This window comes from Talaromyces marneffei, chromosome 5, assembly GCF_009556855.1.
Source record: "Talaromyces marneffei chromosome 5, complete sequence".
Classification (NCBI taxonomy): domain Eukaryota; kingdom Fungi; phylum Ascomycota; class Eurotiomycetes; order Eurotiales; family Trichocomaceae; genus Talaromyces; species Talaromyces marneffei.
The window spans coordinates 2,930,922-2,956,562 of NC_072352.1; the positions used below are offsets into that span (position 1 = coordinate 2,930,922).

At 45.2% G+C, this 25,641-nt stretch overlaps 7 protein-coding genes across 7 annotated transcripts; 3 read left to right on the forward strand and 4 right to left on the reverse strand.

Annotated features, from left to right (window-relative positions):
• Positions 1-54: 54 nt before the first annotated feature.
• Positions 55-6,253, forward strand: EYB26_007387 (uncharacterized protein; the record flags this gene model as incomplete). Its single annotated transcript, XM_054266656.1, has 6 exons — positions 55-1,734; positions 1,787-1,971; positions 2,025-4,321; positions 4,370-4,739; positions 4,800-5,867; positions 5,923-6,253. The coding sequence occupies 6 exons, from the start codon at positions 55-57 to the stop codon at positions 6,251-6,253; spliced, it is 5,931 nt and encodes a 1,976-aa protein (XP_054122631.1).
• Positions 6,254-6,963: 710 nt separating this feature from the next.
• On the reverse strand, positions 6,964-7,842 carry EYB26_007388 (uncharacterized protein; the record flags this gene model as incomplete). The annotated part of the gene is made up of 3 exons (XM_054266657.1): positions 6,964-7,099; positions 7,168-7,649; positions 7,747-7,842. The coding sequence occupies 3 exons, from the start codon at positions 7,840-7,842 to the stop codon at positions 6,964-6,966; spliced, it is 714 nt and encodes a 237-aa protein (XP_054122632.1).
• A 284-nt stretch (positions 7,843-8,126) lies between these two features.
• Positions 8,127-9,793, forward strand: EYB26_007389 (uncharacterized protein; the record flags this gene model as incomplete). The annotated part of the gene is made up of 5 exons (XM_054266658.1): positions 8,127-8,385; positions 8,451-8,460; positions 8,515-8,635; positions 8,697-9,709; positions 9,763-9,793. The coding sequence occupies 5 exons, from the start codon at positions 8,127-8,129 to the stop codon at positions 9,791-9,793; spliced, it is 1,434 nt and encodes a 477-aa protein (XP_054122633.1).
• A 1,104-nt stretch (positions 9,794-10,897) lies between these two features.
• On the reverse strand, positions 10,898-11,922 carry EYB26_007390 (uncharacterized protein; the record flags this gene model as incomplete). Its single annotated transcript, XM_054266659.1, has 3 exons — positions 10,898-11,499; positions 11,569-11,586; positions 11,913-11,922. 3 exons carry the CDS (start codon positions 11,920-11,922, stop codon positions 10,898-10,900), a joined length of 630 nt encoding a protein of 209 aa, XP_054122634.1.
• Positions 11,923-18,257: 6,335 nt separating this feature from the next.
• On the forward strand, positions 18,258-18,861 carry EYB26_007391 (uncharacterized protein; the record flags this gene model as incomplete). Its single annotated transcript, XM_054266660.1, has 5 exons — positions 18,258-18,268; positions 18,375-18,385; positions 18,460-18,525; positions 18,578-18,787; positions 18,857-18,861. The coding sequence occupies 5 exons, from the start codon at positions 18,258-18,260 to the stop codon at positions 18,859-18,861; spliced, it is 303 nt and encodes a 100-aa protein (XP_054122635.1).
• Positions 18,862-19,976: 1,115 nt separating this feature from the next.
• On the reverse strand, positions 19,977-22,928 carry EYB26_007392 (uncharacterized protein; the record flags this gene model as incomplete). The annotated part of the gene is made up of 1 exon (XM_054266661.1): positions 19,977-22,508. One exon carries the CDS (start codon positions 22,506-22,508, stop codon positions 19,977-19,979), a length of 2,532 nt encoding a protein of 843 aa, XP_054122636.1.
• Positions 22,929-23,492: 564 nt separating this feature from the next.
• Positions 23,493-24,552, reverse strand: EYB26_007393 (uncharacterized protein; the record flags this gene model as incomplete). Its single annotated transcript, XM_054266662.1, has 2 exons — positions 23,493-23,874; positions 23,933-24,552. 2 exons carry the CDS (start codon positions 24,550-24,552, stop codon positions 23,493-23,495), a joined length of 1,002 nt encoding a protein of 333 aa, XP_054122637.1.
• Positions 24,553-25,641: the final 1,089 nt, after the last annotated feature.

Here is a 25,641-nt window from a genome sequence, read left to right on the forward strand (position 1 = left end):
TGTCGACCTGTTGATCAGTGTACGGCTCGCATTCACTAGCCGAATTGCGCATCAATGGCCGATACGGAGCACGAAGTGGCAGAGGCGACCTTTCAGGCAGACGCCAATGCATCAAATGACGGAATAGTGTCGCCGCAACCGTTAAGAGTAGACAAGGCTCGATTGACGACAGGGCCAGAATGGAAAGAAATTGGAGGGATGGAAAGCGAGGAATCACACGAACCCAACGGTGTTGACAGTCGTGAATTTGTGCCTGAGGATGCTCCAGCTGAAGACGCGGCTTCTTCGGAGACAGGAAACACAGGTGAGGGTGAAACCGGTACTGTTGACCAAGACGAGAGCAAACAGCATGAGGAGCCTCAGTCTGTACCTGAAGGCCCCTTCACCCCGCAAGAACTGACGGCGGAAGCGGTTCCAGAACCAAGAGCCCGCTCTGATTCGAGATCTACTACCGCGACGCAAGCTACCCAAGCAACCCACCGATCTACCCCGGTGAGCTCGACGGTTTTCGTTGTCACAGCTTTGGAGGCGATTGCGGCTTCGAAGGATGCGAAAAGGAACAAGGCGTTGGAGGATGCGGTCCAGAAGGCCCTGGCCAATATTAAGCAATCCGATACGAAGCCCCTTGATCCCGAGGTCATATTCCTCCCTCTACAACTAGCCACTAAAACATTCAGTATCCCGCTTCAGGTGACAGCCCTGGACTGCATTGGAAAACTGATCACATACTCTTACTTCGCCTTTCCTTCGAGTCGTCCGGGCCAAGATGACAAAGACCCCGCCAATAAGGAACTCCCGTTGATAGAACGAGCTATTGAGACTATTTGCGATTGTTTTGAAAATGAAGCTACACCTGTGGAAATCCAACAGCAAATCATCAAATCGCTGCTGGCTGCTGTGTTGAACGACAAAATTGTCGTGCACGGTGCCGGTCTTCTCAAAGCCGTACGTCAAATATACAACATTTTTATATATTCCAAGTCAAGTCAGAACCAGCAGATTGCCCAAGGCTCCCTGACGCAGATGCTGGGAACTGTCTTTGACAGAGTCCGTATGAGGCTGGATTTGAAAGAAGCCCGTCTACGTGAACCAGAAGACCACCAAGAAACCCCTGTCGAATCTACAATTGTCGATCCTGGCGAGGGAAGCCAACTGTCGGAGTCTATGGAGGCTGCGTCAACTGTATCCGATCAACCGACGCAAAAAGAACCTAGAGAAAAGCTTACTCTGCAAAGTTTTGAGTCAAGCAAAGACGATACGATGGTTACCGACAATGTTCCAACCATGGTCACTCGAGCAAGGCCGACTCACCGATCAACGCGTTCTGTGTCCAACGTGACAGATGAGAAGGAAGATGAAGGGTCCGAGGATGAGGTTGACGAAATTTACGTGAAGGACGCCTTCCTCGTTTTTAGGGCTATGTGTAAACTGAGCCATAAGACACTTACACACGACCAGCAGCAGGATATCAAGTCCCAGAATATGCGATCCAAGCTGCTTTCACTTCATCTTATTCATCACCTGATCAATAACCATATTACCGTTTTCACGTCACCATTGGCAACGATCAGAAACAGTGCCAGCTCCTCAGACTCTATAACCCTTCTCCACGCTATCAGGCCTCACCTTTGCTTGAGCCTTAGTCGCAATGGATCTAGTTCTGTTCCCAAGGTCTTTGAAGTGTGCTGTGAGATTTTCTGGCTTATGCTCAAATATATGAGAGTTATGCTTAAGGTTCGTTATCAAAATTCTGTCGCTGTCATAAATTAAGCTAACAATCGCATAGAAAGAATTGGAAGTCTTCCTCAAGGAGATTTACCTTGCCATTCTCGAAAGACGCAACTCCCCAGCATTCCAGAAACAGTACTTTATGGAAATCCTCGAGAGACTTTCAGGAGATTCTCGGGCGTTAGTCGAAATATATCTGAATTATGACTGTGACAGAACTGCATTGGAAAACATCTTCCAAAAGTAAGTATCCCTTAATACGTTACGCTTGAACGTTCGTATGCTAACTAGATCAGCCTGATCGAGCAAATATCCCGATTCGTTATCATGCCTGTTCCCATCACGGGTCAACATATTCCTCAGGAAATCCGCGTCAAGTCTTCAACTACTCCAGATTGGCATCAACGCGGTACTCTGCCTCCGAATCTAACAACATCAAGTCTCACGAGCACCGCTGCCCCAAGTGCACAGAATGGATCTCCAGAGCTTGCTATGAAGTACCAAGCCCTTGATTGTCTGGTTGAGATTCTGCGGTCTCTTGACAGTTGGTCTTCTCAGCGACTACCTAGCTCTACCAATGGCACCCACGACGATGTGTCGCGTAAGTCTGTGGAAAATTACCGAGAGTCCATAGATGCACCATCATTCTCTGCTGCTCTCCCATCTCCCTATATTGACAGTGGAGGTACTGGAACTGGCCGCTCTACACCAGCAGTTGAGGATGACCCAAATGAAATAGAAAAAGCTAGACAGCGAAAAGCAGCTCTATCTCATGCTATCCAGCAGTTTAATTTCAAACCGAAGCGAGGAATCAAGCTGCTGCTCAAGGATGGTTTTATTCGATCCGATTCACCGAAGGATATCGCCAGCTTCCTACTTCGCAACGACCGTCTTGACAAGGCTATGATTGGAGAGTACCTTGGAGAAGGTGATCCTGAGAATGTTGCCATTATGCACGCCTTCGTTGACACTATGGACTTTACAAAACGAAGGTTCGTTGATGCTCTTCGTCAGTTCCTGCAGAGTTTCCGATTGCCGGGAGAAGCCCAGAAGATCGATCGATTTATGCTCAAGTTTGCGGAGCGTTACCTTGCAGGTAATCCAAATAGCTTTGCCAATGCGGATACTGCATACGTTCTAGCGTACTCCGTCATCATGCTCAACACAGATCAGCATAGTAGCAAATTGAAAGGTCCTCGCATGACAAAGGAAGATTTTATCAAGAACAACAGAGGTATCAATGATAACGCAGATCTTCCCGACGAGTACCTCAACTCTATCTTCGATGAAATTGCGAAGAATGAGATTGTGTTAGATTCCGAAAGAGAGCATGCTGCTAACCAAGGCATACCTACCGCTACCCCCGCAGGATTTGCTTCAAGAGCTGGCCAAGTATTCGCTACCGTTGGTAGAGATATTCAAGGAGAAAAATACGCCCAGGCATCGGAAGAAATGGCCAACAAGACTGAGCAGCTTTATAGGAGTCTTATTAAAGCTCAGCGCAGAACTGCTGTGAAAGACGAGCTATCTCGCTTCATTCCAGCCACTTCAGTACGCCATGTTGGATCTATGTTCAATGTGACCTGGACATCTTTCTTGTCGGGCTTATCTGCTCCTCTCCAGGAAACACAGGATATTGAAAAGATTAGGCTTTGCATGGAAGGTCTCAAACTAGCAATCCGTATATCTTGCTCTTTTGATTTAGAAACACCACGAGTGGCTTTTGTGACAGCCTTGGCCAAGTTTACAAACCTTGGCAATCTTCGAGAAATGAGTAGCAAGAACTTGGAAGCGTTGAAAATACTGTTGGAAGTTGCTGTTACTGAAGGAAATCATCTCCGAGACTCCTGGCGCGAGATTCTTACCTGTGTCAGCCAGCTGGACCGATTTCAATTGTTGAGCGATGGTGTTGATGAAGGAACGTTACCTGATGTGTCGAGAACACGAATCGTGCCGTCAAATTCGAATGATACCTCCAAGAGGTTGACACATTCTACCAGACGACGCCAACGTTCTACGGCCAGCACGTTGTCTTTCAGACCTGAAATAGCTCTAGAAAGTCGTTCAGCCGAGATGGTTCATGCCGTCGATCGGATTTTCAGCAACACAGCAAACCTGTCTCAAGAAGCAATTGTCGACTTTGTTCAAGCACTCAGCGAAGTGAGCCTGCAAGAGATTCAGTCCTCCGGCCAAAGCGAGTCTCCTCGTACATACAGTCTCCAGAAGGTGGTTGAAATTAGTTATTACAACATGACTCGAGTCAGAATTGAGTGGTCTAGGATTTGGGAAATCCTCGGACGGCACTTCAATGAAGTTGGGTGCCAGTCCAATACGAACGTCGTCTTCTTCGCACTCGACTCACTACGTCAACTTTCAATGAGATTCATGGAAATTGAAGAATTGCCTGGTTTCAAATTCCAGAAAGACTTCCTCAAACCCTTCGAACACATCATGGCAAACAGCAACACTGTTACTGTTAAGGATATGGTCTTGCGGTGTCTTATTCAGATGATCCAAGCTCGTGGCCATAACATTCGCTCCGGTTGGAAAACAATGTTCGGCGTGTTCACCGTCGCAGCTCGGGAGCCATATGGTAAGTTATTTTTGCATAAAAATCTAAATATGTACTGACAGTTCGCAGAGGGCATTGTGAATATGGCGTTTGAACATGTTACCCAGATCTACAATACCCGGTTTGGAGTGGTGATCAGCCAAGGAGCTTTTGCGGATTTGATCATCTGCTTAACAGAATTTTCGAAGAATATCAAATTTCAGAAAAAGTCTCTCCAGGCCATTGAGACCCTCAAAGCATCTATTACCAAGATGCTCAAAACTCCAGAATGTCCTCTTTCACGGAAGCATATACCCGCCACAGAAGCTACAGATGTCACGGGCTCTATCTTGAAACATCAACTTAACCGTCAAACCCAGGAAGAACAGTTCTGGTACCCGGTGCTCATAGCTTTCCAAGATGTCTTGATGACTGGAGACGATTTGGAAGTTCGCTCGAGGTAAGTGATTGTAGAATTCTTGAAAAAGTTTTGTACTCAATGTTCTAATCGTATTGCAAGGGCTCTGAACTACCTTTTTGAGACGCTAATTCGGTACGGTGGCGACTTCCCACAAGAATTCTGGGATGTGCTTTGGAGGCAATTGCTATATCCAATTTTTGTTGTGCTACAATCCAAGTCAGAGATGTCAAAAGTGCCGAACCACGAAGAACTCTCAGTTTGGCTGTCAACAACCATGATCCAAGCTCTTCGGCACATGATAACCCTCTTCACACATTATTTTGATGCATTACAGGGTATGCTCAACCGCTTCTTGGGTCTTTTGAACCTCTGTATCTGCCAAGAGAACGACACAATCGCACGGATTGGAAGTAATTGTCTACAACAATTGATTTTGCAAAACGTGACGAAGTTCTCAGATGAACATTGGGGCAAGATTGTGGGTGCCTTTGTTGAGCTTTTCGATAAGACTACTGCATATGAACTCTTTACGGCTGCCTCTCCGATACCATCAAAGATGCCAACGTCAGAAGTAGCAAAGGATAATGGCGATAGCACAATCAACGGCGTTGTGTCTGTGTCAGAGACTTCAGTCGTCACTTCCGATGATGAGAATGCCTCAACAATCAATGAAGCGCAGACACCACTGACTGAAAACGGAGATGCTGGAGAAACCTCCAACGGTACTTTACATGATACGGCTGCGGCTGAACTTGAGGACTATCGCCCACAAGCCCAGGAACTTACTCAGCAATCGGCAGCTGTGACTGTTGCTAGACGCCGATTCTTCAACCGCATCATTACTAATTGCGTGCTACAGCTGCTCATGATTGAGACGGTTCATGAATTGTTCTCGAACGACAACGTGTATGATGAAATTCCTAGCCCGGAGCTTCTCCGTCTTATGGGTCTGCTCAAGAAAAGCTATCAATTCGCCAAGAAGTTCAATGAAGACAAGGATCTGCGTATGCAATTGTGGCGTCAGGGATTCATGAAGCAGCCACCCAATCTTCTCAAGCAAGAAAGTGGTAGCGCAGCCACATATGTCAACATACTTTTCCGCATGTACAGCGATGAGCGCGAAGAGAGAAAGAGCAGTAGAGTCGAGACCGAGACTGCCCTTGTTCCGTAAGTTCTTACCGCCATCTGAGAAGGTTGTTGGCATTACTAACATCATTCGCAGATTATGTGCAGATATCATTCGCAGCTATGTCCGTCTCGATGAAGAAACCCAACATCGAAACATCGTAGCATGGCGCCCTGTTGTAGTTGACGTGATGGAAGGATACGTCAATTTCCCTCAAGACAATTTTACTCAGTATATCGACACATTCTACCCCCTGGCCATTGATCTCCTCGGTCGTGAACTGGCTTCTTCGGAGATCCGACATGCTCTTCAATCTCTCCTTCAACGGGTCGGCGAGGTCAAACTTGGATTGACATTCCCACATACTGCTGGTGCCGAACCATCTTCATCAGCCAACTCTATTAGGACGTATAGCCGTGGTCATTGAGAAGTGATTCATTAACATTGTTAATTATAAAAAAAAATCATTTGGTGCATCTAATTCCCCCTATTGTATTCTTGGACTTTTTCTTGTTTCGCTTCCATCTCTTTCTTTTTTTCTGCTTCAAGGGTACCTATTATTGCTGTGCTTATATAGATTCATGACTGGAACATTGAAGTATGGAAATTTCATGATGTGTTGATATATACTTAGGTACCTAGGTATATTTTGAATTTTGTTCTATTTTTGTAGTACATATATACGTGTATATTATATATGTGCAATTTTCTTGTATAGATAGCGTACGGTAGATTCATCAACTTTCCCAATCAGAAGATGATGCGAACCCTACCCATAAAGAACATGATCTTGGAGATTTGACAGCAACTGGGTGCTGCTTCCCAAAAAAGAGATACTGCTGTCGTAATCATACTATTGACAAACAACACCCTCGATTAATTCCATCGCATTGCACATGAACCTTTCTCGCAGGTTACAAGCCGTATTGCGGATAAGCTTCGTGCAATGATTCGGAATCCCAGCCCGTAGCGGACCGGATGCCTACTGGCTTCTGTGAGGACATTGCAACTGACCTGATCTTGGCTAGATACGGATCGGGCGAGCTGTCTCTCTTAGGTATCAATGGCGGAGACATAGGTTTAGTCATGACAGGCCCAGAATAGAGCATCAAAATGATAGATACAAGTGTCTCATTATCATGATGATGCCCCGCGTATATCATCAAGACTAGGTACCTCTCCAGTCTGATAATGTTTCAAAAGACGATCCATATCCTTGTCAGTCATGGCTACGAGATCTTCTAATGACCACGATACGCAAACATTCGACATCCTACCACACTGCAATTAGTTTCACCGTCTCACCATACTACTCTCCAGGTTACATTGACCACAACTCACCATTTCATTCTCTTGGGCCCTTCCTGAGTATCAGGAGCAATCTCCCGCAACTTCTTGCGTAACAAGCCCACATTCTCAATAGCAGCTCCAGTGTTTTGTGGCAGCGTACTAGCAATCTTCTGCCTGACTATATTCGCCAATTTCGGTCCATTGCCATTAGTACTAACCATAATCTGGAGCGGTCCATCACGATGCATGCTACCGAAGTAGAAATCGCATTCGGGCGGTACATCGGCAATGTTTGCGGGTATACGACGCTCTTTGCACAGCTTCCACACTTGAGTTGAGGCTTCGGGGTCGTCGATTGCGCAGAGGACCATGTCGGCATTGTCAAGGTCGTGGGGCTCGAAGTTTCGGTCGACATGGGACACTTGGTTTTGGGCGACGCGGTAGGCGACCTCCTCGTTTAGGCCGGACTTGGGGCAGACAACGGTCACTTTGGCATCGGCGTTGAGGGCATGGAGGATACGACCTGATGCTACCTGTATTTGTCACATGTCAGCGGTGAATCCAGGACGGCCGAAGCATATTTGTGAATAGTAACTAGCGAGCGTCATTTTGGATAGGAAGAAACCCCACCTCACCACCTCCGACGACAAGGACATGTTTGTTCCTGATCTGCCAGGCAACAATGAGAGATCCTCCTCCTTGAACCTCAGGGAATTTTGAAGACATTTTGACTGTATTCAGAGTTATTGAAGTGAGTCAACTGAGGGCGAAGCGTTGGAGAAGCCCCACGAGTCACGATTGGCCCAGTCTGAGCACAGACCACCCTCACTATTTTCATCCCGCATTAGGATTTTTTTCTCTCTTTCTTCTTCCAACTCTCGGCTTTCGTGTCTTCTTTATTGAAGATGTCAATCTTTCCTAACAAGCCTTTCATTTACTATAATTCACCTCCATGAGCTGGTCCACCGGAGGATCCTAACTCACATTAACTCTCACCACCAAATCCAACCATGCGAGGTGTGCAGATCTTCTCAGGGACATCCCACCCGGCCTTGACAGACTCCATCTGTGAGCGTCTAGGTGCTGTCCCCGCACCGGCTGAGCTCCGGAAATTCAGCAATGGAGAGACATTGGTCAACATCGGTGTCTCTGTTCGAAACCAGGATGTCTATATTGTGCAGAGTGGGAGCAGCAAGATCAATGATAGCTTGATGGAGCTCTTGATCATGGTCTCTGCCTGCAAAGGCGGGTCAGCTAAGACGATAACCGGTACGCCCTTACATTGATTCTTTCATCCACGCCCGGGACATATGACTGATTTGACTATTACATAGCTGTCATGCCGTATGTTAGCCATGTCTTCTAAGTGACAGGATCTACTATCTTACACTGATAAAGCTATTTTCCCTATTCGAGGCAGTCGAAAAAGAAGAGCCACCGAGGTGCTATCACAGCTCGAATGATCGCAAACTTGCTCAACATTGCTGGTGTCGATCATGTCATTACTCTGGATTTACATGTTAGTTTCTCGAGAGTCGACGGTTTTTTTACTGCATTTCTGACATGAACCTGCTCTTTAGGCGTCTCAAATGCAAGGTTTCTTCGCAAAGCCCGTCGATAACCTCTTCGCAGAACCATTGATAGCCCGTTGGATTCGTATGAATGTACCTAGCTGGAGAGACGCAGTCGTTGTCAGCAAGAATGCGGGTGGTACGAAGCGAGTAACATCGCTCGCGGATACCTTGAAGCTCAATTTCGGCATTGTCACAACAGAGCGACGCAGGCCCAAGGTTCATATGTCCATGACAGACAGCATGGTTTTCTTTGATACCATAGAGAAGGGAAATCATTCAGCTGGGAGAGCTATAAATATTCTAGCTGTCGACCACGACTCGGCTGTGGACGATTATTTCCTCTCGAGATCTGCTGATACATTAAGATTAAGGCCCGAGACTCCTCCCTCAGCTCGGCGACCTTCTGAATTGGAAGCTGCAGAATACACAACCGACGAAAGAGCCCGTGAAGTGATTACAGGACGCATCGTACAAGGACATCTTGTCGATGACGATTTTGTGGACGGATCGCAAGTGGCCACTCCCCTTCCTCTAACAGGTTCAGAAAGTGGCGATAGTACCACTATTGATCATATGGCATCGTCTTTTATGTCTGCCGCATCGTCACACGAGGATCACGCCCTTGGAGGAACATATGATGCCGTTGAATCGGACGATGATGAGCCCCCAGCAATGGCGACCAATAACGACGAGAAGACAATCACATTAGTTGGAAACGTAAAGGATAAGGCTGTTTTTATTATCGATGACATGATTGATCGAAGTGGGTCATGGATTACTGCCGCTGAGACAGTCGTCAGAAGAGGCGGTGCAAAGACAGTATACTGCATTGCCACACATGGACTATTCGGTAACAACTGCTTAGAGGAAATGGAGAACAGTGATGTGATTGATCATATTGTTGTCACAAATTCCTTTCCCATTCCTGCAGAAAAGATGCGTCTCTCCAAGAAGTTGACCGTTATTGACGTGTCTGCCCTGTTATCGGAGAGCATCCGGCGTCATCACTATGGCGAGAGGTGTGTTTCTACTTCAAATACATGTTAATTGAAATTAATTGACACGTCGACAGTATATCTGCTCTTTTCCAATTGACTGATTAAAGAATAGCGGGCGAACAAATGGACGAATTGATGATATCCATGACGAATAGGTGAAAGTCGTTGCTTTTACTTTTTTATTTGACTCTGTGTGTATATTCTTTACTCATCCTTTACAGAGCCCATAATTGCATGAGTTTTGATGATAGTCTCAAGCAAACAAAGTGTACTTCTATGCGAAAAGAAACTTCAGATATCATTTCCCCTCCCCTACCCAAAATGACAATCAAGTGCTCGCACTTGGAATTACACCCAGCGATGCAGGGCCACAAAGGGCCCTGCAAGGACATCTTGCTTTTACAACTATGATGTTCTTAACGGAGCGTTGGAAGAAAAAAACATACAACAGGCTTCTAGGCATGTCTTTTCTATTTGAAGAGGCATTACCTGGACTTCTGTCACGGATAACGAAGACATTTCTTCCGGACCCCTTGGGTCAATGACTCAATGGGAGAAGTGCCAGAGTACCCTCCAGACATAATATGTATCGTTACAGTTATCATATCACGTAGCAAATATGATTCAATCAAGAAACCCTGCTGTCTTGGAATGACAGTCAAGATCAATACAATATTACCACCTCGTACGCCAAGATATACTTTCACAAAGAATCACGAAATGTGATGCAGACCAACAACATTAAGGCATCCGATCAATTACCGTAACAGGCAACAAAAATCAACTACCAACACCAATATCTCCCAAGATTCGGTTACACATAAACCATCGGTGTCCGGGGGGTGTCACCATTACCTTTAAACTTGAGTGTATGACGGGACGAATTCTGTTGCCGATTTGGTTGTGGTCCACGCACATGCACGCACGCACGCAGGATTCCATCCATCCGTCCAGGCAAATGATCAGATGATCAGATGACTTGATTTGTATGTAGCACCACTTATCCTCACCGCTGCATGCGAATTGGCCTTTCGTGAATCAGAGTTTTCGTTTCTAGCGCGTATCGATGTGTTTAGGTGCTGTGGTTCGGACACGAGAAACTTGAAGTTTGGATTGAGCCTGGAAGGGCTCTTGATAATCAAATATCTTGGCAGCAGCGGAAATTGATATATTCCAATAGTCTAGATGTAGTAGATGTAGTAGATGTAACTATACAGCTTCAAGAAAGTGGTGGTATAGCTCCCTGCGATGAAGACAAGACCCAACTCCCCCACGATCATCCAATTCCGTGTTCAACCCTAACTCATCCAGCCAATTCATCCCATCGCCCACAAGCCCACCATGGAACGCGTCATCGCCGACACTATATTCCATTCCCATCCCGAACCATAACGATTCCATTGGACCGCCGTCCGGCATTAGTCCTTGTAGTTGTTGCTGTTGAGATCCCGGGATATCCGGCTCTTCAGGGAGCTGTGAAGGGATGGTAGTGGTGTTATTGGTTGAATTTATGTCCATATTTCCAGTGTCATGAGGATTGGCTGTTATTGGTAGAGCGGATGAAGATGGAATGGGCTGTTGGTAGTCTAGTGCCTCGTCGAGAAGCCGACTGATTACCTTTATGAGCTCCATGCACACAGTTCCAGTAATAGCAGAGGGCATCTTGATTGATTGGAACCATGAAATGAGATAGCTCAAGGTACGAATGATTTCTGAGCGAGGTGTTGATGATGGAAAAGGCGGATTGGAGATCGTATAACGGTGTACTTCGGTAACGAGAAGGCTGACGGCTGAATGCCGAACGCTGGGAACTATAGACGTTCGGATGTTAGCTACTGAATCCTCATATTGTAAGTCAGACAGACAGGGAAAAGACTTACAACCAATCCGAAATTCATCTGGATTTCACCATGCTGAAACTATTTTGTCATGTCCACTATGACTGACAATAATTGTACTGAAGTGTCGATCAAATCCCTGGTAGCTTCTGGATTCTCTTGCCGACGAATCCTCTGTATTTGAAAAACATCCAATAGATACTCTAGGTATACTATCGCTTTGGCTAGACCTTCAATAATGTTCCCCTTTCCCCAGAAATCGGCACTACGTATAGCGAAATCGTATCGGGATTTGTTCCCACGTCTGTTGGCATAAGTTGTACGTTTTTCTTGTGACGTATGTTAGTCTCACAGGTCAGAATTGGAATGACACCAAAAGGTCTTACAAGAGGTCATTGTGATAACTTGGGGGTCCTACTAGATCCCAATGAAAGTCCAAGCATTTTTATCTCCCAATGTGCTTATTATATGACGCATATGTATCACAGTCGCGGGGTAGAACTGTCCCTGAAGATTGCATCCTTCTCTATCAAGTCCATTGAGGATAACTTCTAGGGACTGCTCGTCCAGAAAGAGTTGATCGTCCGAATAGCGTTGCAACGTTCTTATCAGATTTGTGTGTAGTTGCCAGCAACCGTTTCCGTGCCTCCACAAGGGAGAATGGCACGCTGGTAGAATGAAGATCGCGGTGAAGTTCCATGGCGTAGATTACCGATATCATTGTCTCCGAAAAGGTTGTACAATCTCTCACCTACAAAAGTTAGTATTTAATCATAGAAATAGAAGGACGTGAAAACACACTTGTTTCGCCCAGCACTTCTGATCCTAAGTATATATGACATTGATATATCCAAGTAATCAGATCATTGACATGTTCATATTGCCTAGATATTTCAATACAAGCGTTGCTCGCAAGTAGCATGTCCTCGAAAACCTGTCGGCATCCATTTCTTCGCTGTTTTCCAAATCCATGATATGCATCTCGTCATTGGGGTTTTGGTAAAACGGCTTCTGCTATAGTGCCAAGTGATCTGTTTATGATGGAACCCTATGGCACACAGTAGATGGGCGAGCCTTGCACACGTATATGCAAGGTCGCGCCGCCAGTGCTCAAATTCTGCTTGAAAGGAGTAGTTCCATGATGCACGAGGCGGCCATCAAGGAGGCTCTTTGAACACGGACAAGTAGCTCGTGATATCAAGGTAATTTGAGCCATTCTGTTCCTATTCCAGTCGTTCTTTCCATTCCAAACATGTGTAGATGGTGTTAGGGTCATTAGGGTCACTCCAGGGTTCGGAAGAAAAGACACATTAGAAGGAGAGTTCGGGATGACGAATATAAGCCCTAACCCCGAATCAGTTTTAGCCCTAACTACGCCATCATGCTGGATATAGTTATTAGTTAGTTACTCTTTGTTGGATTTACGAAAATGAAACTGACACTAGCCTAGGCATGATCCACCAACAGACCCCTGCATAACTCCGTGGTTTCGTTTAGCGATCTGATCTGATCAGTAAGCCATCCCGCAAACCTGGCTGGCTGATATCTAGGCGACAACACATCACGGGGTCTTCTTTTTCTTTTTGATACTCGTAATAGGAAGAAGGAATTACTACAAAGTTTGCCAACTTGAATAGTCTGTTCTCTGACAATTACACAAAGGTGGGTATCCAGTCCCGCGATGCTCAGGGACAATGTGAGATCAACGAAGCGGTGTGGACGCATACATACATATACATGTAAGTAGATGATACAAATTTGGATATTTATTTACGAATACAAAGGCAAATCTGCTGGTAATGTAGAGAGGGAGCAAATCGAATGTCAATCAGATGGTATTCATTGTGTTCCCTTTTCATTTCAAATGTCTCCTTGCAAGATTGATTCTAGGTCATACCCTAGCTCAGGATGGTAGTCAATCAAACCTGACGGGGGTATTACGTCCATATGCAGGTATCATATCAACTCGAGAAGTTATATTACTTATTCGAGTACTCAATTATAATCGATAAGACGATGGTGCATCTCGGAACTAACTTAGATGTATGTGAGATATGCCCAAGCTTTGATCTTGAAAATCTGCCCAAATGTAAATGCACGCTTTTCGTCTCTATCGTCATATTGTATAAGCAAAACGCGCATCGTTTAATTGGTGAATGCAAATGGTTTATTTCCCTACACTGTTTACGCAGGTTGACCCCCTTTCCGCTCGTATCTTAATTCATCTAATCACTCGGCTATACCGGTAGTGCTTTTACTAGGCAAACAAAAAGAGCAAAACGCAGAGGAAAAAAAAAAGAACAAAAGCCGAACGAGGCATTCTAATAGGAAATCACGAAAAAGAAAACAGATATTTCGCCGAGAGCGAAGGCTGAATTGCTTGACTGACCTGAATGCACGGAGCCCGTGCAACCCCTGTGGCTTGCGATGATCTGATGCATCACTCAAAGGTAATCGTCATGGGTTGGCAGCAGCTAATGCCAATTTGGATAATGACAGGGATTCAATGGATCGACTAGCCTCGCGGATATGAAGAGCCAATTTCCGGCGTTTGGTTCAAGCCTCCAAGGTACAATGCTTTTTTAACATTTGAAACGAGCTAGATTCGGAGTGGGATTTGAGTTTGATAGTTGGCTGCTCTAGATCAATCAATATATTTCCGATCGATGTTGAGGAAGAAAGAAAATTCTGATGTTTCTAAAAAAAGTAATCACATGTCGTTACACGTAAGCATTCAACCGCCGCATGTAGAATGCAATGCCCCCAACGAATATGGAAAATGATGAAAAATTCAATTGTTTTTACCGTTTTCAGGGAAAATAAAGTCATGCGGACGGGGATGCTGCATACACCGACTGTTAGAAACGCACATGTTAGTGTAGGACATTAGGTATCGTTTTTGTGTAACTGAGACTGAGAGCACTGGCCTAGATCAATCAATCTTTTTGTTCTCGAGCAGCGAGTGAGAATGTTACGATCATGACCTGGATTGGCGCAACGTACGCCTCAATGCCTCATAGCCAGACATGTCAGTTGGACTGTCGCCGGACGCTCTTTTGAGAGGCGAGACCCGCAAAGTCGAATGTATTATAATTCGGAACGCCTCCATATATTCTAGAAGTGGAATATCCCAATATTTGCTAGATCATTCTAGACGTCTTGCCACGTTCGGCTCATACCTCGGTTGCCTTTGTAGACAATAAGCCGTGATATGTATCTACCCGAGTACTTTTTTTTGGCGACGATATCTGGAGTTTGTTTTTCTGCCCCAGTCTCGAAAAAAGAGTTTGTGGCGCTTCCTCTATCACATGTTCGCCTCATGTACAGCAGTTCTGGCGCACCTGGGATCCCTGTAGACACGCTGCTGATCGATGTGGTTCGGTTACAAATCTCCGGGTGTATGCAACACGGCAACGTATACCATGTAAAACTGACTAGTTAGCTGTTAGGCACAAAATCAGCCACACTGTAAATCCAAACTGCCCGGCAAAATTTCCTTCGGTTTGCTATCATTGCACTGTTCGGACTGCCTCCGAGAGTGACATGAGATGTTCATAGTCTGACGGGGTCAAGCCGTATCGAACTGCCGACTTCATGGCTTGAAAGAATAGGGTGATCCTTGAAAATTGTATGAGAGATGTGGACGCCACCGGCATTTGTTTTTCTGAGAGACAAAGAAATAAAATTCTATGACATAGAACTGCACAGCTACGTAGTTAGTTAGAAACTCGTCGATTTAATGCATGTCCGCAAAAGAATAGGATGCAAGAACCAACCAAATCAGTATCTTACCTGAAAGCACGCGTATGCCTGCTCTAGATCTCATAACCTTGGATGCATGCTCCCAGGTTGAGCGCTCAGGAGACATGCCTAAGTGGTCAATAGTATCCATGGAACAAATGCAATAGTCAGGTGTGATATAAGTACTGTCCCCGACATACTAGTATACTACTAGTACGCTACGAGCATATTAACCTTACTGGTGCCATTAGAAGTACGGAGTAAATCGGTCCTTACTACCAGTACGGAGTACCTACGTAGTGGAACTTGAAGTCCTCACCATCGTGACATAACTAGCCCAGGGCCCACATTAAACTCTGTTTACAAATGCGCTACCCTGAATATGGACTAGATAATACACACTACCAGCTGAAACCAGGACGAGCTGTGATCGCTCAAACACTGTTGGCCCATCTCAAGATGAGGCCAGCACCAAAGTTTGAACGAAAATGGGACTAGTCATTTTAGTCGCTCCAACTGAAGGGTAAGGTTGAGTTCCGACAGGGACACTAGTGTCGTGAACTAAGCTAGATGCAGAGCCTAAATATATTACGAAGTACGTACTCTGTGCTAGTTGTGGCTAGGGCTGGCTGGGGGCGGAGAGCAACCAGGACAAAAAATTGAAATCCTTGTTTTCAGGACGAGTGCCGGCCACGAGTACTTAACAATCTTGGCGGGTATCGTCAGCAGCTAACAGGGACGGCTTGTAATGAGCTGCCTCAAATCCTGTTGACAATCTATCAGCCCGTTTTGGCTTGTGACACGGTATGGTGGAGGACAAGCCGGAAAGACCTCGAGGAGTGAATATGGCATCCCATCTGTACGTAAACACTAGCTTGCAGTTAACTTAGTTAGTTAGCTAACTAACTTACTATGTAATTATCGTCATAGTGTCACACTCCATACTACATAGTAAGATAGGGGAAGAAAGGGGGAAGACTAAAAATTCGGGCCGACAACCTGCTTGCACTGAGTATGCCAATCACAAAGACGACTCCAAACGGCGGGAAGATTTTGCTTGAAATCAGGTGCAATGTGATACAATGAAGCAAGATATCCCGGCTGCTTTGGAATGGGCTTCTGGATACCTCTCAGAGGAATACAGTAGTTGCAACTATCAAAGGAGAAAGAGAATGAAAGAAGGGACAATCCCCGTATCAAGAGTTACCTAGTAAAGTTACCGTAGTACTCCGTACAGGAGAACGTACCAATTGGTACGGGATACGTAATTTAGTTAGCGTAGTTACTAGCGCGATCGGAACCCTATCCCCGGGAGCTTGTAATTGGTAGGTAACGGGCCATGTACGGTAACGTAAGTCTTTTACAGGCATTACTAACTTTTTAGGGCAAATATTGTATCATCCACTTTTCCTCACCGTTCTTTCTCTGGTGTTGGTCACAAGTTTAGTTTGTCTAGCCTGTCCCCAAGGCGTCTTCTAGATCGGCATGATCGAGAGTCTTCTGATCGTGGCAATTGATTCGATATGGTACGCAAACAAACGGAATTGAATGGGACTACTGAGTCGGAGAAGCATAGTGATTATAGTTCAATCGACCTTGTTTGACCAGTTAGCCAAGACCGAAAAGGCAATAAACCATCGTCGGTTCAGAGATAATGCCCTTTGTTTCGCAATGTCGGATCATATCTCAATAATGGATTGGGGTTGTAAAGCGGTGCGTACATAGTCTGTATGATTCATGTTTGAGTTTATGTTGGACTGGATTGAAGGAAATGATGTGTCATGACACTCATTCCAAATCCTAGACAGTCGCAGTCCAGACCGTACGAAACCGAACAGCGTACTACTAACACGAATGCTCTAAACTTGAGGCAAAAAGTGACGATACTAGAGAGTACGAAATAAGTTTGGAAAATTCGACAGTACATTTGTTGCAGTTCACATGTGGAGCGTATTACACAGCAACTAACGAATGGGATTGCGCAAGTCTACTGCAGGGACTTTTCCCCAAGACCCAGAAACCGAAAAGCAGACACACACTCCTTTCGTTCCTTTTTCTGGCTCATGGACCATCACAGTATGAGACCCATCAAACCATAACAGTGGTACCACAAAAAATTGTTAGTCTGGGCCTCTTTCAGACCAAGTTGAAAGGCGAGATTTCATGGCTTTTTATGGGCACTGTTTCTAATAGCCCAATGTTGTCCCTTCAAAAAAGTATGGAGTACAAAAGTCACCTACATCTACTTAGATCAACCTACCAAACTCTCTTTGCGCCTCTCTTGACACCTCTATCGCTTAGCGCTTACTTGGACTTGATATCAATTTATTTTGCTTTTTCTCTCTCTCTCTTTTATTCTTCCGCAGCGCCATCTGCTTCCAAGGTTCCCTGTCCACATAATAGTGGCCACAATCTTAGCTTTCAAACAGACATCATGCAGCCAGTTTTGTAATCATTTGCCTGCAGTGGGTGTTAACCAGGTGGATCATCTTGCGTATCCTTAGTCTTTGTATTTTGATTGATGAAGCATCCCAACGCACAAAGTACATACATACATACATACGTTCCTCCTCCGAGATCTTCCCGTGTGGAAGCAATGCCGCCAACCGCGACGCCATTACCTCCATGAACTTCTTCATCATTGTCAACCAACCCCGACATATACACATATGGAAGAGAACGTCTAGATCGGAGAAGACCCGGATCGGATACGTACTCTGAAGCCCCGTTTCAGTATCACACACGGGAGAGACGTCAAAAGAAAAGAAGAGAGAAAAAGGCCATTGTGGCCATTGATCATCCCTAGAATCTGCACCGCTTTGATTGTTTTTTTTTTCTCTCTTCCAATTTCTTCTATTTTCGGTAAAGACGTCGTTGAAACTCGTCTGTCTCCGACTGCAGTGCACACGACCTGTGTTTTGGGTAGTGCAGTTTGCAGAAGACTTCATCAAACGGACCATTTACATCTGACTGCTCACCAGAGAAGATCAATGGACAGGGAGTCAGAATCTCTCTATAAAGTCACGATATTTTCCACTCATTGAACGAGACTCAGATCAGATCAACTCTTCTCAAATCAAGAAAACAATCATATTCCTTTTTAAAAGCACATCAGACAGTGAGTAAATCATCTTCCAGTCATTGAATGAGTCTTGAATGGAATGAATCTTGTATCTCTGACTCTGATCATAGTATTTAATCAACATCCCATCCTCATTCACATTCACTTTGACTTTAACTTCGATCAAACCAACATTGGTACGCCAATTCCATATGATCCTTCCATTCTTCTCAGTTAACTTGCTATCAGACCTACCTCAACCTAACCAACAACAACCCCTCAAAGAATCGTCATGGCAAACCAGTGCTCCGGTCACGTCTTCGCCATCATCCAAGGCACCAACGGTAACATTCTTACCTGGCGCTGTTCCGACTGCAACTCTGGCCCATTCGTTGCCATTTGGCGTTGCAAACTGTGTGGCTACAACCGTTGCAACAGCTGCCATTCTTCCAAGTCTTAGTATGTTTACCCCCTTTATTGTGTTCTTCTTACTGCGTGAATATGATGCTAACCGTAATCTGAAATCAGATTGAACGCATATAAATGCCCTATTTCCAAAATCATCAAAGAAACCAAAAGAAGAAAAAAATGAAGAAACAAAAACAAAAGGAATATGAATCGAAATCGAGGGGAAATTGAATAATGAATAACCACTCCGACAGAAGAGAATCTAATGTCTAATGGAAGGGGGGAGAGGTAAACCTGATGACCGAACCTAATAATTACTTTACTTAATGTCTATGATGAATGTTACGAGATGTACTATAGCATAGACAGTCAAATTGATCACATCATTTAATTAAAGCGTGCTTAGGTATTTTATCGTATTTGCCTTTGGCGAATTGTGCGTAAGCAGTCATGGAACAAGCATGCCCATCTCTGGAGAATCTTGAACACTCGAATTTATATAACCCTAAAATCAGCCCTACACATGAATATTTGCATCGCCTGAACATAATCCCCAAATAGGGAAAAGAAAATGCCGTCCAATTAGGGGTTTTAAGCTTTTCTGGAATCGCTTCCATGCCTGCTTCTTTATTTATAGAAAGAAACATCATCACCGATATAGGGTCCTTGCACCATAATTCGAATAATTACTACGATCTGTGCTTCTAATACTTTTTTTTTGCCCTACTACGTAACGAGGAGCAATTTAAGGCACCCTGCTAAAAAAAAAGGATGTTGCCTCCTCCTCGTTTTCATAGGATGTTGCATTCCGGTGGCTTGGGATATACTGATTATCATATAACATGAGGACCGTTCACGGGCTGTATTAATTTTGGCTGGTCTTCCAGTAAGGATAGAACATATGAGAAATTGACTAATGCCAGGGGTGTGGTTTTTATTACTAGATCCCTTGTGTGTATTCTAGAGGGATGACGTTTCGAGATCGACGATTCTCGATGCTTTGGGTATACTATACATAGGTTGGCTATATTAGACTCAGGATTGTGCATGTGAACTCGAGTTAGACCAAAGGAAATAGTTGATTGAGTTCCTCTATGTATGCACATCAACAATCTATGTGCGGGTATTTTTATGTGCCTAGTGTGAGGCTCACAGAACAGTCGATTTTATGGATTCTATAGATACATGTCATGTCCATCTTTTTTTTAACAAGTATGAATCAAAAACTGCATAACTAGAATCAACCATCAACCTCTGATAGCAATTCTTTGAGCTGCTTATACCCTTCAGTACCCTCCCAATCCTTTCCCTTACCCAGCATTCCCCTTATGGCACTCCTACTCTTAAATCTCCAATCTTTCGCAACCAATTCTTCTTCGCCTTCGCCTTCCGGGATACTTCCATCTTCTCGCTCCTTTGTCATACCGCCTATCTTCGCATACCCATCTCTCACAAGACGCTCAGTGGCTTTAACAATCTGGTTCCATCTCTTCTCATCGCCCATTTGAAACGCGCCCTGCGTACACGAAGAAACTGTAGCACGCCACGCCTTCTCATGCGCTGCGAATGCTTTGCTAGGTCGATGACGCCATAGCTCTATCTTCGCGACAAGAAGCCAAAGAGGAGCCGAGTGAGTGATTAATGGCACTACAACGTCATCGACAAGAGTCAGAATCTGACCGGGTACTGTGCCGGTACGTAGAATTTTCTGATTCGTGCCGTCAACGGTGATGAGGAGATCATCATACTTGTAGTCATTGACGAGATGTTCGACCAACATGTCCAGGATAGTCAAATCGATGGCCTTTTCGCCTCTCTTTGGTGAGCGGAGTTCAATTACTTTTCGTTGTGCAAAGACAATGTCCTTGTAAGGTATCATTTGAGGAGGTAGTGAAGCTGCAACTGTGATGATGTTGTCCCAAATACGGTGGTCGGTTTGTTTGAGTCGAGCGGCATGATGGAGTGCCGTGAGGGCGTCGCGTTTGTGTTTGTAGGGATCTTCTTTTTCTTGTTCTGCAACTTTTTCACCATCGGCGTCTTCTGTATCCTTGGTTTCTGAAGCTGCAGGCTTTGCCTTTTCTTCGACCGAGGGTTTGTTGTCGTCTGACGAGACGTTAAGAAGCGCTGCGGCAAGGTTACTCCATGCCTCAGCATCATCTTGTTCGAGCTGGACTGTGCGAGTAAACGATTCGATGGCTGCATGCCATTGCTCACGATTCAGTTGTACACAGCCAAGCGCGAACCATGCGCCATGGTTGAGTGGATTTATTTTCAAACTCTTCTTGTATGCCTCCTCTGCCTTTTCATAAGCAGGTGGTTTGGCTTGAAGATATAACCTAGCGAGCGAGCGTTGTGCTCGTGCATATCGTTGACCAGAAACCTCCCATGCTCGCTCATACATGGCCGGCTCGGAATCAATATCTCCCAGAATGCAGAATAAACGTGGTGCATCTGTCGGTAATTGAGACAATTCAGGCCCCTCGTACCGTTCATTGTCATCGTCAACCGCACCCGGATTTGTAGGCTCGTACAATTGACGACGGACAATCGCCTTGGCTTTCTCTTCCCTCTCAGTTGCTGCATAGCATAGCGCAACCTCAGCCCACATTTCAAGTCTCTCATAAATATCTAGAGCTGTCCTAAGACCACCTAGACTAACCCACTTCTGCGCAAGCTCTGCTTCAAGATTCCATCTTGTCTGGAAGTCCAGTACCCACAAATACTCTAGTCGCTCCTCCGCCGGGGCTGACTCTGATTCTTGTGGTCGAGGCAAGAATGTCGTTGGTTGTTCTTGTTGTTCGTTGGTAACTGTCTCGGTGGTGACTACTGCCGTGTTGCTCGTGGCGGTATCAGCAATGACCTGATCAACGAGCGCCTGCATTTGTAGAACACCTCTTTCGACGGTACGTGAATTAAAAGCCTCGCATCGACTGCGGACAAGGAGGGCCTGTGTATATACTTGCCAATTGTTGCTGCCACTTTCAATAACACGTGTTGCATATGGTAGCGTCTCCTCACGGGTCAATCCATGCTCAGGAGAGTTGTTCGTGATAGCAGAAGCAATAGCCAAAAGTATGGCGGAGTCGAGAGGGTTGAGTTTCGGCTGATTTGATGGGTCAATTGACGCCAGTGCAGGGGGTAGGGAAGATTCGTCCTGGATGGTAGTAGATTTTTCAGGTTGCGCCCCTTCCTTTGCGAAAGCAATTGTCTCAAGCAAAGTATCGTCATTCAGATCCAGAGCTTTAGGTGCCGAAGTCTCCGATTCCTTCTTTGTTTCTATCACGTCTGATGTCGACTCTGTCTCTGAGCTCACAGCCAGGACAACAAGCTGAGTGATATCCCTATCCTGAAACTTCGTCCTCTTTCCCAACTTTCCCGTAAGAGCATATTCAAACCCAGATGCCTCAGCTGCTTTGTCGAGATCAGCTCGGGCCTTCGCATCTAATCCGTGATGCGTATGTATCGTTGCTCGTTCGAGTAAAAACGCAGCTTTCGATTTACCAGTGGCGTTTGAATCCTCGCCCAAAACAGTTGTTCCAATCTTTTCGAGATCATCGTAGATGACTTTCTGGAGTGTCCCTGATATCTCGCTGAGCATCTTCTGATGCAAGAAATTCACCCTCATACGACCCGTCCATGCCACGAGAGGTGCATCATCATCAGCCACATGTACACCCGAGTCAACCAAAATAGCCTTGGCAGCACAAAACAATTCAATGTTCGGTGTAAGCGGGTAAACAGCTTCTCCGTCCATGGACAAATCTCTCAACATTTTGCGTCGCATCGTGTTGAGAGTTTTCCTATCACCTGCAATTGGTTCCCCGAACACGACCGTCGCCGAGTCGAATTCCAACGGCGGACCGGTGACATTGGACTGTAGGAAGTAGAATAGCGCCGCGAAGCCGATGTGTAATATTTGTGATAATAGCTCGTGTTCCTTCCCGGCTGATTCCGCAATACACCTGCGTACTCGTTCCGCGACAACATCGGTGTAACAATTCTCGCCTTTGCTCAGAGCTTCTTTCGAGTCGGACGTGACGTTCAAGAGGTTCTGTGCGAGGGAATCGTGGAGAAACCGATCCGAGGTACGAATGCGAATGGAGTCGAAATTTCGCTTTGCCGTAGCATCGTCATATATCGTCGTAAATTGAGCGGGTATTGTGGAGGAGGAGGCAGGCGTGTTTTGAGCCATCTTGAAAGCTGTGCCAAAGTCTATGGCTAGTATAAAGAGCACGAATTTAGATGAAAGACTGCGACATGGGATTCCTCAATTGCAGGGACACGACGCTATGCAAAGCGCAGATATGATGTTCACGTCAACGGACTATCAGATGTGATGAATAATATATAGTAGAGACCCAAAATTCCAGATTCTCTTCGTTTCCGGAACAAGAAAGAATACCCCGCGCAACTTTTTTTCCTTCTATCGTTATCAGTCCCAAAACAGAATAGCGCGGAAATGTCTCTGACGTAGGTCTGTTAGGGCAAAATTATATAACTACAAAGCGAGAGGTGATGGATTGATTCGGGATTAGTATGGTTAGTTTGTGGAATTGAGAGAGGAAGAGATCTGATTCTTTGTTAGATATCGCTAGAATAAATTGAAATTATAGGTCATTATCTCAAGTTCACCAGGAACGAGAAAGCCGTTAGCCAAACATGCAGAGTCTAGTACAATGGAGGTATCAAAAATGCGATAAAGGCTCAACAAGCAAAGTATACAAAATAGAGAGAGAAAAAATCAAAGATAATCCGTCTAGTAAGGAACAGTCTTGTTGCTAGCCATCGCGCGCTGCACTCGCTGCCTGTAATGAACCCGAAACTGATATCGCCCATAAGTCCCTCCCCCAACAGCCAAAAGCAACAGACCCGTCCAGATGCAGGTAATAATCAAGCCGACAGGAGGAACTTTGATATCCGTCCCTGGAAGAACAAACACAGACGCAGCAGCAACAATTGGACTTGCGAGAGAAGCTGCCTCTGGAGTTGTGATGTTTGTCGGTGTGCCGTTGGTTTGGACGAGCTCGCCCGCTACGTAGGAGAGAGTGTCAGATGAGAGAGATGTGTTGATGGTAGCTCCGTCTGGGGAGGTTGCGCCGAGAGAGATTGATGGGATCATAAGAATGCGGAGATCGTCACTGCATTAAGATCAGTTACCACTTCAAACTGAAAAGAAAAGGGAAGGATGACGCTTACACGCTGAGCTTTGAGAAAGTTAAACTCTTACTCAATTGCCCAATATTCTGGAATCCCATCACAAGTTGACCACTGACTGGAGTGCTGGTGGTTATCGATCCATTCGTAGCCATAAGCACCGGATTCGAAAGCGTCGCCTGCGCAATTGAGAATGACATGGAAAGATCAGACGGAACCAACCCCCCAAACGAGCCCGTAGCAGCCGATTTCTGATATAAACGTACATCCGTCTGAAAGACGCCCGTGGCGTTGTCAAAAATGGCAATGTTGTAGCATGCTACAAGGCCGCTGGGGTTGATTGCTTCTGCGTAGTTGGCGACGGCATTCGTGCATGCGGTTGTGGCGCTTTGGTTGAATACTGTTTCGTCGAAAGTAGGTACAGAAGTGGAATCGTCTCGGGCAAGAAGTTTCTTGGCTGGGATGGTTATAATGTTTGTCTTGGTTTCTGTGTTGTTGTCGTGGTTTAAAAAGTCGACTGAGGTGCGTCGTTGTATCAAAGGTCGGTCCAGTTTTCGTAGTCTCAAAGGGACGTCGAGATTACTGGCGAGTGATGGATCGGCATATACTGATAAGCCATGGAGAAGGAGAGTAAGCAATGCAATTGCCCTATAGTTCTGCATATTGAATGTGGTTGTGTATGCAAATACGGATGCTGGGAAAGAATATAGAGTCGTTGATGTAAGCGAAAGTTAATGTAGAGAAAGTTGAATAGAAAAGAGATTGAGAGATAATATCTCTTGATGAGAGTCTCTAGTTTTGGACTGAATATGTATTAGCGTGATTGATATGCCTTAGTTATTTGCAATTGTGATCCTTAATTTACAAACTGTGGGTACGACGATATATAGGTCTACGTGCTTATATACTTACTCTAGCACAAGCACAACAACACCAAGCTTGCGTAAGAAGACCCACAAAGCCATGCCCCCAAGTCTAGAAGCAAGCTAGGAGGCGATACGTAGATATAAAGCTGACTCCATCTGAAGAGGTTCTGAGGCTACTTCATGTTGGGAAAAGCGTCGTTAGGAGCGTGCTAGCAGCCATGGTTGTGGATACTCTATCGGCAGTACAGCTGTTGAGATCCTAGATCACACACGCAATGTAGCGGTTTCTGGGTATTGCATGATGCATACATATGAGTGATATATGAGTACTTACTGTCACATGTTCCCCTGGTCAGATACCTATCTATGTAAGGTCTCCAAACCCATCGAGTCTCACTTGCGGTCTGAAGGGGTACTCTCCCTTCAGACGCCAAGTTATTTTGAGTGCTAGCAATAGAAGGAAGAGAGGAGACCATACAATGATCTGAACACTGGATTTGATCTAGTAACAGATTTGTCGGAACTAAAGTATGAGCCTAACTTCAGATAGGTCAAGCTCATGCATGAGTGTAGTTGTGATCGATTAAAATGGCGCCTACGAATGCTGCACAGTTAAATGTGCCGCTAGATTAATAGCATCAGACTTCAGTCAAACTAGCCACCCCTGGCTTGTATTGAACGACACCTGCGTAAATGCTGGAGTAAAAGCAAGTAACAATAGCTCTAGATTTGCATACTCTCTCATGTCCAATACATGCACGCCTAGCCAATACCAGAAAAAAATAAAAATAAAAATAAAAATAAAAAAACTGATACTATGATATGTCCTCAAAGTCGAACTAGGGTTATCACAATAAACTTGCGAACCGCGACATGGGTATTCCA